The following is a 12579-nucleotide window of genomic DNA, read 5'->3' as shown; positions in this document are numbered from 1 at the left end:
TCAAGATGTCTTTCATAGAGAGTTAAAAACGAGGTTTTCGGGGAAATTTATTTATTTTCAAAATCTCAAATATTGTTTAAATATGTTTGTAGATTTATTTTTGAAGCTCCTTATTTTTTTCATAATAAAATCGCATTTTTTTGCCATTTTTTCTTGGTGAAAATAATAAAGGATATAATCCACTGCAGTGGGTATTTTTAAATTTTTGAGTATAGATCATGAGTTGTTATATATTTTTTGAAATAATATTTTTTTTTTTGTTTAATTTTTATACCATATAGCACACTGCAGTCAAAGTATTATGTCTTTGAGGTACGTCAGATATAAATGCCTCCGTAAAATTAAGTCGAAATTGATTTGTAGTTGGAGATTATATATTAGTTCCTTCTTATTCCAAATTATAACTGCTGTCTATAAACGATAATTTTTTATTGTATTTATTTATTATTATTTTTTTTTAAATTTTCACAGGTTTTTTTAATTTTTCTCCACTTCTCAATATTATTTGGGAGCCGAACCGATCTAGTCTCGTCTGTCAGTTCAGATAATAACATTCGGTTAAAAAATTCAAATTTTCAATCCAACCGCGAAAATGTTTAATATTTCCGATATATTTATACCCTCCACCATCTATAGAGGGTATATTAGCTTTGTCGTTCCGTTTGTAACTCCTCGAAATACTCATGGCAGACCCAATAAAGTATATATATTCTTGATCAGCGTAAAATTCTAAGTCGATTTAGCGATGTCCGTCTATCTGTCTGCCTCTCAAAATGGATACTACCGCCTAGGACAGAAAATTGTCTGTGCAGATCCACATCTTCGTATAGCCCCTATATAACGGTACCTCCTTATATTCGGTATTTTGATGATTTTAGTGACATCATTCACCGAATTGTTTCAAATTTTGTATTTGAAGTTCGTAATGAATACTAAAGCTTCTGACAGAAATTGTCTGTGCAGGTCCACGTCTTCATATAGCCCCCATATAACGGTACCTCCCAATATTCGGTACTTTGATGATTTTAGCGTCATTATTAGTTTCAAAGTACGTATTTAGATTTCGTAATGGGAACTACTGTCTGTGACAGAAAATTGTGTATGCTGGTCTTTGTATAGGTCCCATATATCAGTACCTCCCTATATTCGGTATTTTAACGATTTTAGGTACAATACTCACCGAAATTGTTTGAGATGTCGTATTTGAAGTTCGTAATGGATGCTACAGCCTGTGACAGAAATTTGTCAATGCAGGTCCACGTTTTGGTATAGCCCCCATATAACGGTTCCTCCCTATATACGGTATTTTGATGCTTTTAACTACATTATTCACCGTTTATTTCAAGCTTCGAATTTGAATGTGGTAATGGCTTATGACAAACAAAGCCAATGTATGTTCACGTCGTAGAATCCCAATATATTTTTAAGATTTTAACAGAATATTTAACGGATTTTATTTTTTGAAAATTTTCAAATTTGTTCCAAATGGTGGAGGGTAATCAAATTTCCGCCCAGTCGAACTTACTGCTTTTTAATTTATTATACCTCCACTTTGAAAAGGATGATATATTAATTTTGTCATGCCTAAATATTCGTCGCAGACCCCATAATGTATATATATATTCATAATCAGCATAAATTTCTAAGTCGATTTAACGATGGCCGCTTGTCTGTCTGTATGTCTGTTGAAATCACGATACAGTCTACATCATTTGACGTAGAGCTTCAAAATTTGGTAGAACGGTTTGTACTGTATCTAGGATAGATATATCGATCCTCGTTTTGGTACAGTCCCATACCTCCCGATATTCGGTATTATGATGATTTTTGCCATAGTTTTCACGGATTTGTCTAAAAAATTAGTATTTGTAGTTCATAATGGCTTCAAGCTCGGTGGCAGAACATTGAATATTTAGTTTCACGTTTTCCTCTAGCTCATATATAACGATACCCACCGATATTCGATGTTTTGATAATCCTAGTCACATTTACTCACGAACTTGTTTGAAATTTCGTATTTTAGAAGATTTAGTAGATGACAATTCTAAAGTATATAATTGTCCCGTTTTGATATGGCCCCATAAAACGATGGAGTAAAGATGTCAAGTTATGAAAATTTTCTCAGTTATATATATAGTTTTTAATTTAGTCTATAAGGATTTTGTAATCTATAGACTTAGGAAAAATAATAATAAAAAAAATAAAGTGGAACATGCTTGAATTCAGATACTTTTATATAAAAGTGTTTCCTTTGCCCAAAGGTGAAGGGTATTAAAAATTTGGCCCGGCAGAACTTTATGGTTTTTTTACTTGTTGACATTTTATTTTTAAATATTTTTTTGTTTGTTTGGGCATAGTTTCTTTTTTCGAAAAGATGGATGCTCTTTTTTGAGGATATAATATTGAGTGTTTTAATACGAGGATATAATCGATAGTTCCTTGTTCAATATAAATTAAGAATAAATTCGGAATAAAAAATGTGATTTTTAAGATTGTTTTCGAAGACATAATGATTAATTTTTTTTGATCGTGGATATTATTATGCTGTCCCCTTTTTCAATATTTTTAATAGTAAATTAAGCTCTCGTTTTTTTTTTTTTTTTTTTTTTTTTTTTGAGATCTTTTATCACTATAGAAAACCTTGAGGAATTATTTTGTTCATAGATAGCGTTGGGGCTGTTCTATTTTCTATAGACGACCTTTCTATTCTCTTTGTAAGACTTTGATATATTCTGATTTCTTTAGAAGATCTTGTGTATTTTTATTTTCATGAGAACTTCTTCCATTTTCCATAGAAGATCCTGAGGTCTTCCCGTTGTTATTGGAAACATAGAGATTCTATTATATCTATTTGAGTTTTCTATTGTATTTTCAATAATCTTGGGGTCATTATCTTAAACAATCAATGATGCTCAAAAAATTAAAATCATATTTAAGCCTGATATTTTAATGTTTAATATTTGTCTCAGTTTAATCATGCAATGTTTTATTTGATCACTTATTTTTTTTTTAGAAATGTTTATAACATGAAAGTTGTTGACAGTTTTGATTATCTTCATCGTGCGGCCAACCAATTTTTTTCGTTAAACTTAATAAATGTTCCACTTGAATTACTGCTGCCTTTGCTGACGTAATTGACGCTTCTTCGCCATCATGCTGCCATAAGGACGTATAGTGGCATAATACAAAATCTCCACAAAACTCAAGAGGCTGGCTCCCACAAACAAACCAGTAGTTCCACCAATTGATACTAAAATAAGTAAAAGACAAAAATTAAACCATAAATATTAGATCTTCGCCTTATCAAGACAAAACTCAAAAATTTTATATTTTTTTCGTCGAATAAAAAAAAGCAAAAATCTAAAATTTAAAATTTTTAGCTGGAATGGTATTTTTATCCGCATTTACTATATTATCGATTATTAGAAATAGTTGAAATTCTATTGTATACCATTTCATTAAAAGTTTTCGTGATTCTTACCAACCAAATCCAATTTTCCTCTGACCAAATTTCGTTTATAACGTTCCGTTGGCAATTCCACCAGAGCTATTTCCACCTTGGAATATGGGATTTGACTGTAAATACTAAAAGAAGAAAATGTAAATCAGCAAAACAAGCAAGATAAAAACCAAATCATTGGTGTCGTATGAGTAACATAAAAAGATATCTAATATATTCCTCATACGCACACCTATAATCAAACAATTCCGATAAATAATGTCGCTAAAATCATCAAAATACTAAATATCGGGGGTACCGTTATATGGGGGCTATACAAATGCGTGGACCTGCACAGATAATTTTCTGTCTTAGGCTGTAATATCCATTACGAACTTCAAATGCCAACTTTGAAATAATTTCGGCGAATAATGTCGCTAAAATCATCAAAATATCGAATATCGGGAGGTACCGTTTTATGGGCGCTATATGATAACTTGGACCTACATGGCCCATTTACGAACTTAACCTGCCTACTGGCAAAATATACATGTGTGCAAAATTTTAGCCTTCTATCTCAATTTGTTCGAAAGAAAGCGCGATTACAACAGACAGACGGACAGACAGACACATAGACAGACAGACGGACATGGCTAAATCGTCTTAGAATTTTACGCTGATCAAGAATATATATACTTTATTGGGTCTGACATGAGTATTTCGAGGAGTTACAAACGGAATGACAAAATTAATATACCCTCCATAGTATGGTGGAGGGTATGAAAAGAAAACATAAAAAAACACCTCTTACTTATCTTTGCTATCCACCGCCGTTGTAATATCCACCTCCGTGCACGAGGGCAAACAATCACAGACCAAACCACGACGACTCTTCGACCATTTGGCAATAATCACCGATAAATCTTCATAGTTGCGATTCAAACACTCCAAACCATCCATGTTGCACATCTGATGACTGGGTGTATTGGGGGCCAAGTGACTGGAGCAGTTGCACAATTCCAACTGTCTATCCTTCCGACACTGCACCGTACACGCACTGTAACTGTAGTAGCGATGCACATCCAAATTATTCTCATCGTTGAAGCGACAATTGCGTTGCGATATTTTCGTGTCGCGAATTTCTTCGTCATTCTGAATGTCATGCTTGGCAATGTGGCGACTAGAAAAGGAACAGGGGTGTATACATGAGTAAAATAAAATTTTTTTATAAAATTATATGGAGAACTTACACAAAGGATATATAGGGACTCACAATGAGATAGTCAGTCTTTGGGGTGACCAATGTGGGAACTTCCTCTTCGCCCAAAATGAAAACCTCAAAGGAGAGAGAAACAATTTACAATACATACATTGTCTAGAAGAGAGGAATCTATTGAAGTTAAAGAGGATGAAATTGTCCTGACAACCCCAATCAGTAGGAGTTTAAAAAAATCGTGAATGAAAATTATATTTTTGTTGATATAAATGTCGATTTTTATACCCTCCATATACAGTATGGAGGGTATATTAAGTTCGTCGTTCCGTTTGTATCTTATCGAAATAATAATTTTAGACCCAAAAAAGTATATATATTCTCGATCAGCGTAAAATTTTAAGACGATTTAACCCTGTAGGCCCGTACGTCCTTCTGTTCGTCTGTTATAATCACGCTAAAGTCAAAACGAATTAAGATAAGAAGCTAAAATTTTGCACAGATCTGTATTTTGTCTACAGGTAGGTCAAGTTCGAAAATGGGCTATATCGGTTCACGATTTCGTATAGCCCCCATATAATGGTACCCCCCCGATATTCGGTATTTTGATGATTTTTCCCACATTTTTCAATGGAATTGTCTGAAATTCTACACAGGGAATTCCTTGTGAGTACTTTATCCCCTGGAAGAGAATTATCCATATAGGTCCACGATATAGTATGGCCCCATATATAAAGGTACCTCCCAAAATTCGGTATTTTTATGATTTGATCAAAGTTTTTCAATGGAATTGTCTTAAAATCCACACAAGGAGTTCCTTTTGAGTACTTCACCCCTTAGAAGAGAATTGTCTAAATAGGTCCACGTTTTAGTATAGCGCCCATATAACGGTACCCCCAGATATTTGGTATTTTCACAATTCCTGCGACATTATTCACCGGAATTATTTCAAATTTCGTATATAAAGTTCGGAACCGTTACTACAGCCCATGACAAAAAAATTCGTAAGCAGGTCCACGTCTTCGTATAGTTTCCAAATTACAGTAGTAGGGTAGCCCGACGTGAAGGAAGTTCAAGGAAGAAAACAGCAACATCAGCAGAAATGGTTCGAAAAGTAAAGAAGCGACTTGATCGAAAACCACGTCGCAGGGGCCGAAACATGGCTCGGAAGCTGAACATATCGCAATATTCCATTCGGCAAATATTTAAAAATGAGCTCGGGATAAAGAAATTGAAATTCCAAAAAGTGCAAGAACTTACACCGCATCTGAAAGAAAATAGACTCAAAAGAGCTAAAGAGTTGCTTCGCTTGGCCGAAAGTGATGAACTGCCGAATTTGGTTTTCTCCGATGAGAAAACATTCGGTGTCTCCGCTAATAATAATGCCGAATATTATCGCGAAAATATTCTGGAGGGTTTTTAAAGCATTGGGCACGCAAACATTTTGGCCGCAGACCTTGGGCATTCCAACAGCACTCAGCACCATCGCACTCAGCACGCGCCACCCAAGAATGGTTACACAATGAGGTTCCTCGTTTCATTCCCAGCGCACAATGGCCACCAAAATCTCCGGATACCAATCCCTTGGACTATTGTGTCTGGAGTATTTTGGAAAGCAAGGTTGGCAATAAAAAATACCAAAGTGTCGATCACCTCAAGCAAAAGCTTCGTCGGGAATGCGCCAAAATACAGCAGAGCAGCATTCGAACAGCGTGTGACGGTTTCATTGGCCGTTTGAGGGCAATAATTCGTGCCAAGGGTAACCAATTCGAACAAATCTATACTTATTCTAAAATTTGATGTTATTTCCGACATTTTTTGCTTTCATTCAATCAAATTAAAAAAAAAAATTAAAAATTATGGCCTTTGACTTTTTTCCAGTTTTTTGTCTTACCCTGTATAAAGGTTCCCTCAAATGAATTTTATAAAAAAAAATGTTTTTCAAGAATCTTCCGTAGTTAAGAGGCCTCTCAATTAACCTCCATGCATAGAATGTGGTTCAAGGTTCTTTAAAGGATAAAATACTTCCCAAAAGGTTTTTAGCAGGGATAAAAGGCACACCATTTCAGAAGACCTCTAAAATGTTTTCCATTTTCCAGATATCTCACGGATCATATATTCAAAAAATTTATGACCTAAAGATATTCTTTACACAGAAAGCCCATTTATGGCTTCTCGATGAACCTCTAAAGTGGCTGCACGTTTTTTGCAATTCTTTTTTTAGTATATGCCGAGTAAAGGGCTTACCCAAAAGAATGAAACGATATTTTCGCACCCGAAAGAGTCTAAGCCGTTATTGCGTATTGTCACATTTTGACCCTATCAAATAATATATACCCTCCTCTAGCCCTAAGGCTGTGTATACCAAATAATGCCACACTTACCACAGCTTCTGTGTGAATATCCAACTTCAAATTTCCCGGTCCAGTATAGCGATTTGACCACATATTCAGCTTAGGTCCTTCATTGTTCCTACAAAAAAATATAATTTTGAATTCATCTTTCTTAAAAAAAAGTTCGGAAATTCTGTCTTACCCCGCCTGCAGCGAGTTAATGGCATAGCACAAACCCAACTCCGTTTCCATGCGATGGAAAAATTTACAACACTGAAATGGTTTATTGTTCCACATACAATTCTTGATGGTACTCTCACAGCTGCTGCGCACCAACTGAGCATAGTACGAGAAATTACTGTAGAAACAATTCTCTGAAGGCTCTTCGCCACCACATTCATGCACCGTGTGATAGGATTCGCCACGAAAGAATGCAATTTCACTGAGAACTTCTTCCAGGGTGAAATCATGATCGGCGCCCCAGAGTCTAGGAGATCTTTTTTTTTTAATTTTCAATAATGTTATTAGGAATGTGACTTACTGTTCCGCAACCTCTTGTATACGATCCATATTCTTGGATTCACACACCACAATGGCCGGGAAGTTGGTTTCCCAATCCCGATAACTGGATTCGACACCAAAACTAATGGCATTGTTTTCGAAGGCATCTGGAATTGGTAAAATATACCGAAAGAAAATAATTTTAGAAACCATAGTTCTTGGAAAAAAATGTGAAGGTCGAGTTGAATATTGAATTGTGTTAAAATATTTAGAACAAAATCTACAATGATACACAAGATAAATAAATAATGGAAGCTCTAAAAATTCCCCAGAAAGGTTACATAAAAGTTCTTCAAAAATATTAGTAAAAATCCACCTTATACCTCTCAAAATCGCTGAAAAATATTATTTACATGACTTTACCAAAATATTCTTTTAAAATCCGCGACTATAGCTCCTTGAAAATATATTCTTTAAATTCAGAAAAAAATCTACGATAATTAAAATCTCTGAAAAATTGTTGATCCCATTGTCCTTAAAAAATATTTTTATTTAAAAACTCTATAATTATACCGCAGTTAGTCCCAAAAAATATTCTGGAAAAAAATTCTGTCCCTAAAAAGTGTTCTTCAAAAAATTTGCAATTATAGGTCGAAAAATATTCTCGAAAATCCATAGCTCAAAAAATCGTATCCTTACCCAACGACACTTTAATCAACTTCCACGATGCAAACCACGAGGCCACCAAACACACGGCCCAAAACAACTTTTCCATCCAGGTTAATTCCTTGTCGACAATGAAACGTGCTCCATGCAGTGTGGAATTTTCCAAATATTCCTTAGCCACATCACGTAGACGCATCATTTTCACTTCAGGATACCTTTTACTTTAAATGACCGAATAAGAACTGTTTATTTTTCGAGGTGATTGCTTTCGATTTCACCTCTGGCAATTTGGAGATTTTCGTAGATTAATTACAGTCAATTGTTTGTTAAGCTGCGGGCCATGTCGTGCGACAGATGTAATTATCCTCTTAGAGATCGCTTATCTGTGAAAATGTTTGGCAACATTTGTTACCATTCTCACGTCGAACAATTCACAGATATTAAATGAGGATAAATGTACAACGTAACAGAATAAGCAAAATACATTTTAGTCTTTGTATACAATTGTGGCAGTAGAGTATCATATTGTGCCTCCAAAAAAGTACCAAAAATTATATTATTTCTAATAAAAAAAAAATGTGAAAGATTTGCAAATAAAAAAAGAAATTTGCTTCGAATTTATACTAAACTAATTTTCTAAATATTAGTCGATGAATGGAACAAAAAACATCCTTAGTTTAAATCTCGTTAAACTTTCTATATATGTTAGGACCTGAAAAGCATTCTTAAAAAAATCATGATTATAGTTCTTCTATTCCCTATTTTTATAACCTTAGCCATATGGCTACAGAGGGTATATATCATTTGATACGGTCAAAACGTGCCTGGTCGAAGTAAAGGTCTCTTTGGACCAAATCCGTTTCAGAACATTTGGAGTCGATCTAGCGATGTCCGTCCGTCCGTCTGTCTGTCTGTCTGGTTGGTGCGCACGATAACTCTCGATGGGAGTATCTGATTTGGTCCAAACTTGGTACATCGTAATACTTACATCGAGTTCGGAGATGGGCAATATCGGTCCACTTCTTCTGGTACCTCCCCCACAAAAGGTTGAAATTTTCAAAAAAAACATATTTTTTGCACAGAAAGTGAAAGGATAATCCGATTTTGCTCCAACTTTGCACATTCTAATATTTGCGTACGCGCTAGGTCAGGTCTGAAAATGGACAATAACGGTTCACTCCATCAAGTACCTCCCCCACAAATCGTCAACATTTTTAATAATTACAACTCTCATTAAATGTGATGTAAGATTCCGATTGTCTTCAAATTTCACAGGTGTTAAGATGGAAATTATCCAAATTTTCAAAAAATACATATTTTTTACACAAAAAGAAAAACGATAATCCGATTTTGCTCCAACTTTGCATATCCTAATATTTGTGTCAGTGCTAAGTCTGGTGCGAAAATTGACAATATCCGTCCGCTCCTTCTGGTACTTCCCCCACAAACGCTCAAATTTTTGAATATCCATGAAGCTCATAAAAAGCAAAATCAACATCCGATTCCATTCCAGACATTATACATCTCAATATTTTCATCAACACAAGATCTGTTATAAAGATGGTAGAGATCGAACTATTTTTTTTTGCTACCTGGTCCACATAGGAAATAAGAAAACCCACTCCATAGAGGATCAAGAGTTTGAAAATTCATAACAGAAGTCAAAATATTTTTAAATAAGCTAACATTGGCTGAGGGTATGTATCTGTCGGCAAAACCGACCGATATTTTTTTACTTGTGTTTTAATTCAACGGTTATAAAAAAATCAGATCAGATACGGGATAAATATTATTATTAAACAAGTAAAAAAGCAGTAAGTTCGGCCGGGCCGAACTTTGAATACCCTCCACCATTTGGAACGAATTAGAAAATTTTCAAAAAAATAAAATCCAATAAAAATTCTTTTAAAATCTTTAAAATATCTAATATAGGAAAGTGCCGATATATGGGGGGATATACGTTATTGTGGACCTATAAAGACAAATCTATGTCTGCGTGTAAAGTACCCTCAAGGAACTCCGTGTGTGGATTTTCAGACAATACGATTGGAAAATGTGGCTAAAATCATCAAAATACCGAATATCGCGGGGTACCGTTATATGGGAGCTATACGTTATCGTCAACCTATATAGAGAATTGTCTGTCGGGGGGTAAAGTGCTCACAAAGAACCCCCTGTGTACAAAGAACCCCTTGTGACCATTCCGTTGAAAAATATGGCTAAAAACATCAAAATACCGAATATCGGGGGTACCGTTATATGAGGGCTATACAATATCGTAGATCTATATAGATAATTCTCTGCCGAGGTATAAAGTACCCACAAGGAACTCCTTGTGTGGATTTTCAGACAATTCCGTTGAAAAATGTGGGTAAAATCATCAAAATACCGAATATCGGGGGGTACCGTTATATGGGGGCTATACGATATCGTGGACCGATATAGCCCATCTTCGAACTTGACCTGCCTGCAGACAAAAGAGAGATCTGTGCAAAATTTTAGCTTCCTATCTTAATTCGTTTAGACTGTAGCGTGATTACAACAGACGGACAGGGCTAAATCGTCTTAGAACGCTGATCAAGAATATATATACTTTGTTGGGTCTAAAATGATTATTTCGATGAGTTACAAACGGAATGACGAACTTAATATACCCTCCATACCTTTTTTGGTGGAGGGTATAAAAACTTACATTATATTGAAAACGGTTAAAACCCCCAACTACAAAATTTAAATACGAAATTTAAAACAATCTATCTTTAATGCCGCTATACCATCAAAATAAAGCCTGAAGTAGGATTTAAGATATATATGGGAGCTATATCCACGTCTGAGTCGATCTCGATAAAATGGGGCAAAGATATCTGGTACAACATATCATTGGTGTGGAGTACATATATCGAATGTGAGGGACTTCAAGACCAAATCGGATGAAACATACATATGGAAGCTTAGCTATATATGAAACGATTTTCACCAAATTTGATGTACTTGCTTCTAGACTAAATTCGGTCGGATGTGCCAAAATTCAGGTCATTTGGTGCACAATTAACCCGAAATCGGTTAAAGAAATATTTAGGCGCTATATCCAAATTTGAACCGATCTTTATTAAATTTGGCAGAGGTATTTCTGGGCTGAATCTGATCCCAAATATCTGGTACCAAATATCATTGTTGTGGAGTGCATAATAACAATGTGAGTGACTTAAACACCAATATCACTTTCTCGGAGAGAGTTAAACACCAATATGTGGGAACCATGGCTATATCTGAACTGATTTCACCAAATTTTGTGTACAGGGTTGCCCATTTTCGACGGACCTTTGGACCCTTTGGGCCAATTCCAATCGACGAGGCTTGTCCGCAGGCAACATTCTTTGCGTCAATTGAATTTTGTACGGGAACAAATGCAAATCAATGCGAATAATCCGTTGTAAAGTGGACCGAGCCATGCCCAACTGCTGAGAACGGCGTTTTTGGGATGTTCTTGGGGACCTCTCAACACTGGCTCGTACGGCAGCGATATTCTCGGCCGATCGCCTTGGTCGACTTTTATATGGCCTCTTCGGATTAGAAAGAGCCTTACCAGTCGAAAATTTTTCGTATAAGTGCTTAATGGTGTTCTTAGAAGGCGCACTTCTCACATTTTTTAATGTTTTAAAAGCACGTTGAGGCTTCACAATTGACTTCTTCTGTTGAATGTAAATTTCAGAGCGCTCGCGTGGCGTGTTTTGGTTCATGGTAAAAATCTCCTTGGACTGACGCTTCAAACGCGGTATTTCATTAAGCGATGTGACATCTCTGTCAAAAGTTATGGCGTTGCCAGATGGGTCCGTCGAATATGGGCAACCCTGTACTTGTTTCTAGACTTAAATCGGTCGGATGTGTCAAAATTCAGTTCATTTGGACCGTTTGGTGCACAATTAACCCGAAATCGGTTGAGTGGGAGCTAAATCTAATTTTGATCCGATTCTCATCAATTTTAATATGGTTCGTCCTTGGTTCAAACAAATATTGTTTGGAAAATTTCATCTCAATCGAATAATAAATGTGACCTTTCTTTGTTCACAAATATTCATGGACAGACGGACGGGCGGATAGACGGACCAACATGTATAAATCGACTCAGAAACTGATTCTATGAAGATCCTCAAAAGTAACTATGCATTTATCTCTCTTCCTTTTTCATCTTACAAACAAATGCATAAAGATATAATACCCTTAGCACTCTATCTGGTGTAGGGTATAAATAGGCAAATTTTTGATAAAACCAAATTTTTTTTATAAAAAACACTTTTATTGTTATTAAATATTATCTCAAATATTATCTCAATTGTACTTATACAGGATACATCTCCGAGATACATTGTGTTATAAATTTTATTAAATATACATTTTTATACAGTTTGCTTGTATTTGTATACAAA

The 12579-nt window shown here is 35.2% G+C and overlaps 1 protein-coding gene across 1 annotated transcript; it reads right to left on the bottom strand.

Annotated features, from left to right (window-relative positions):
- Positions 1-3024: 3024 nt before the first annotated feature.
- Positions 3025-8386, bottom strand: LOC101894709 (sodium channel protein Nach). Its single transcript, XM_005184187.3, has 8 exons — positions 8186-8386; positions 7527-7653; positions 7188-7472; positions 7037-7124; positions 4690-4775; positions 4251-4619; positions 3482-3585; positions 3025-3250 (listed from the first exon to the last, which is right to left on the bottom strand). The coding sequence occupies exons 1-8, from the start codon at positions 8349-8351 to the stop codon at positions 3111-3113; spliced, it is 1365 nt and encodes a 454-aa protein (XP_005184244.2). The 5' UTR covers positions 8352-8386; the 3' UTR covers positions 3025-3110.
- Positions 8387-12579: the final 4193 nt, after the last annotated feature.

Source organism: Musca domestica, unplaced genomic scaffold (genome assembly GCF_030504385.1).
Source record: "Musca domestica strain aabys unplaced genomic scaffold, Musca_domestica.polishedcontigs.V.1.1 72, whole genome shotgun sequence".
NCBI lineage: Eukaryota > Metazoa > Arthropoda > Insecta > Diptera > Muscidae > Musca > Musca domestica.
The sequence above is the reverse complement of the archived record's forward strand: the minus strand, read 5'-3'. Positions and strand labels throughout refer to the sequence as shown.

Bases quoted from the DNA above. Each gene is read 5' to 3' on its own strand.
- LOC101894709 (XM_005184187.3), bottom strand. From the start codon at position 8,351: ATGATGCGTCTACGTGATGTGGCTAAGGAATATTTGGAAAATTCCACA. The intron at 4,776-7,036 runs GTAAGTGTGGCA...CTCTCCTTTGAG, and splicing joins ATATTCACACAGAAGCTGTG to GTTTTCATTTTGGGCGAAGA. The intron at 4,620-4,689 runs GTAAGTTCTCCA...TTCCTTTTCTAG, and splicing joins AGTCCCTATATATCCTTTGT to TCGCCACATTGCCAAGCATG.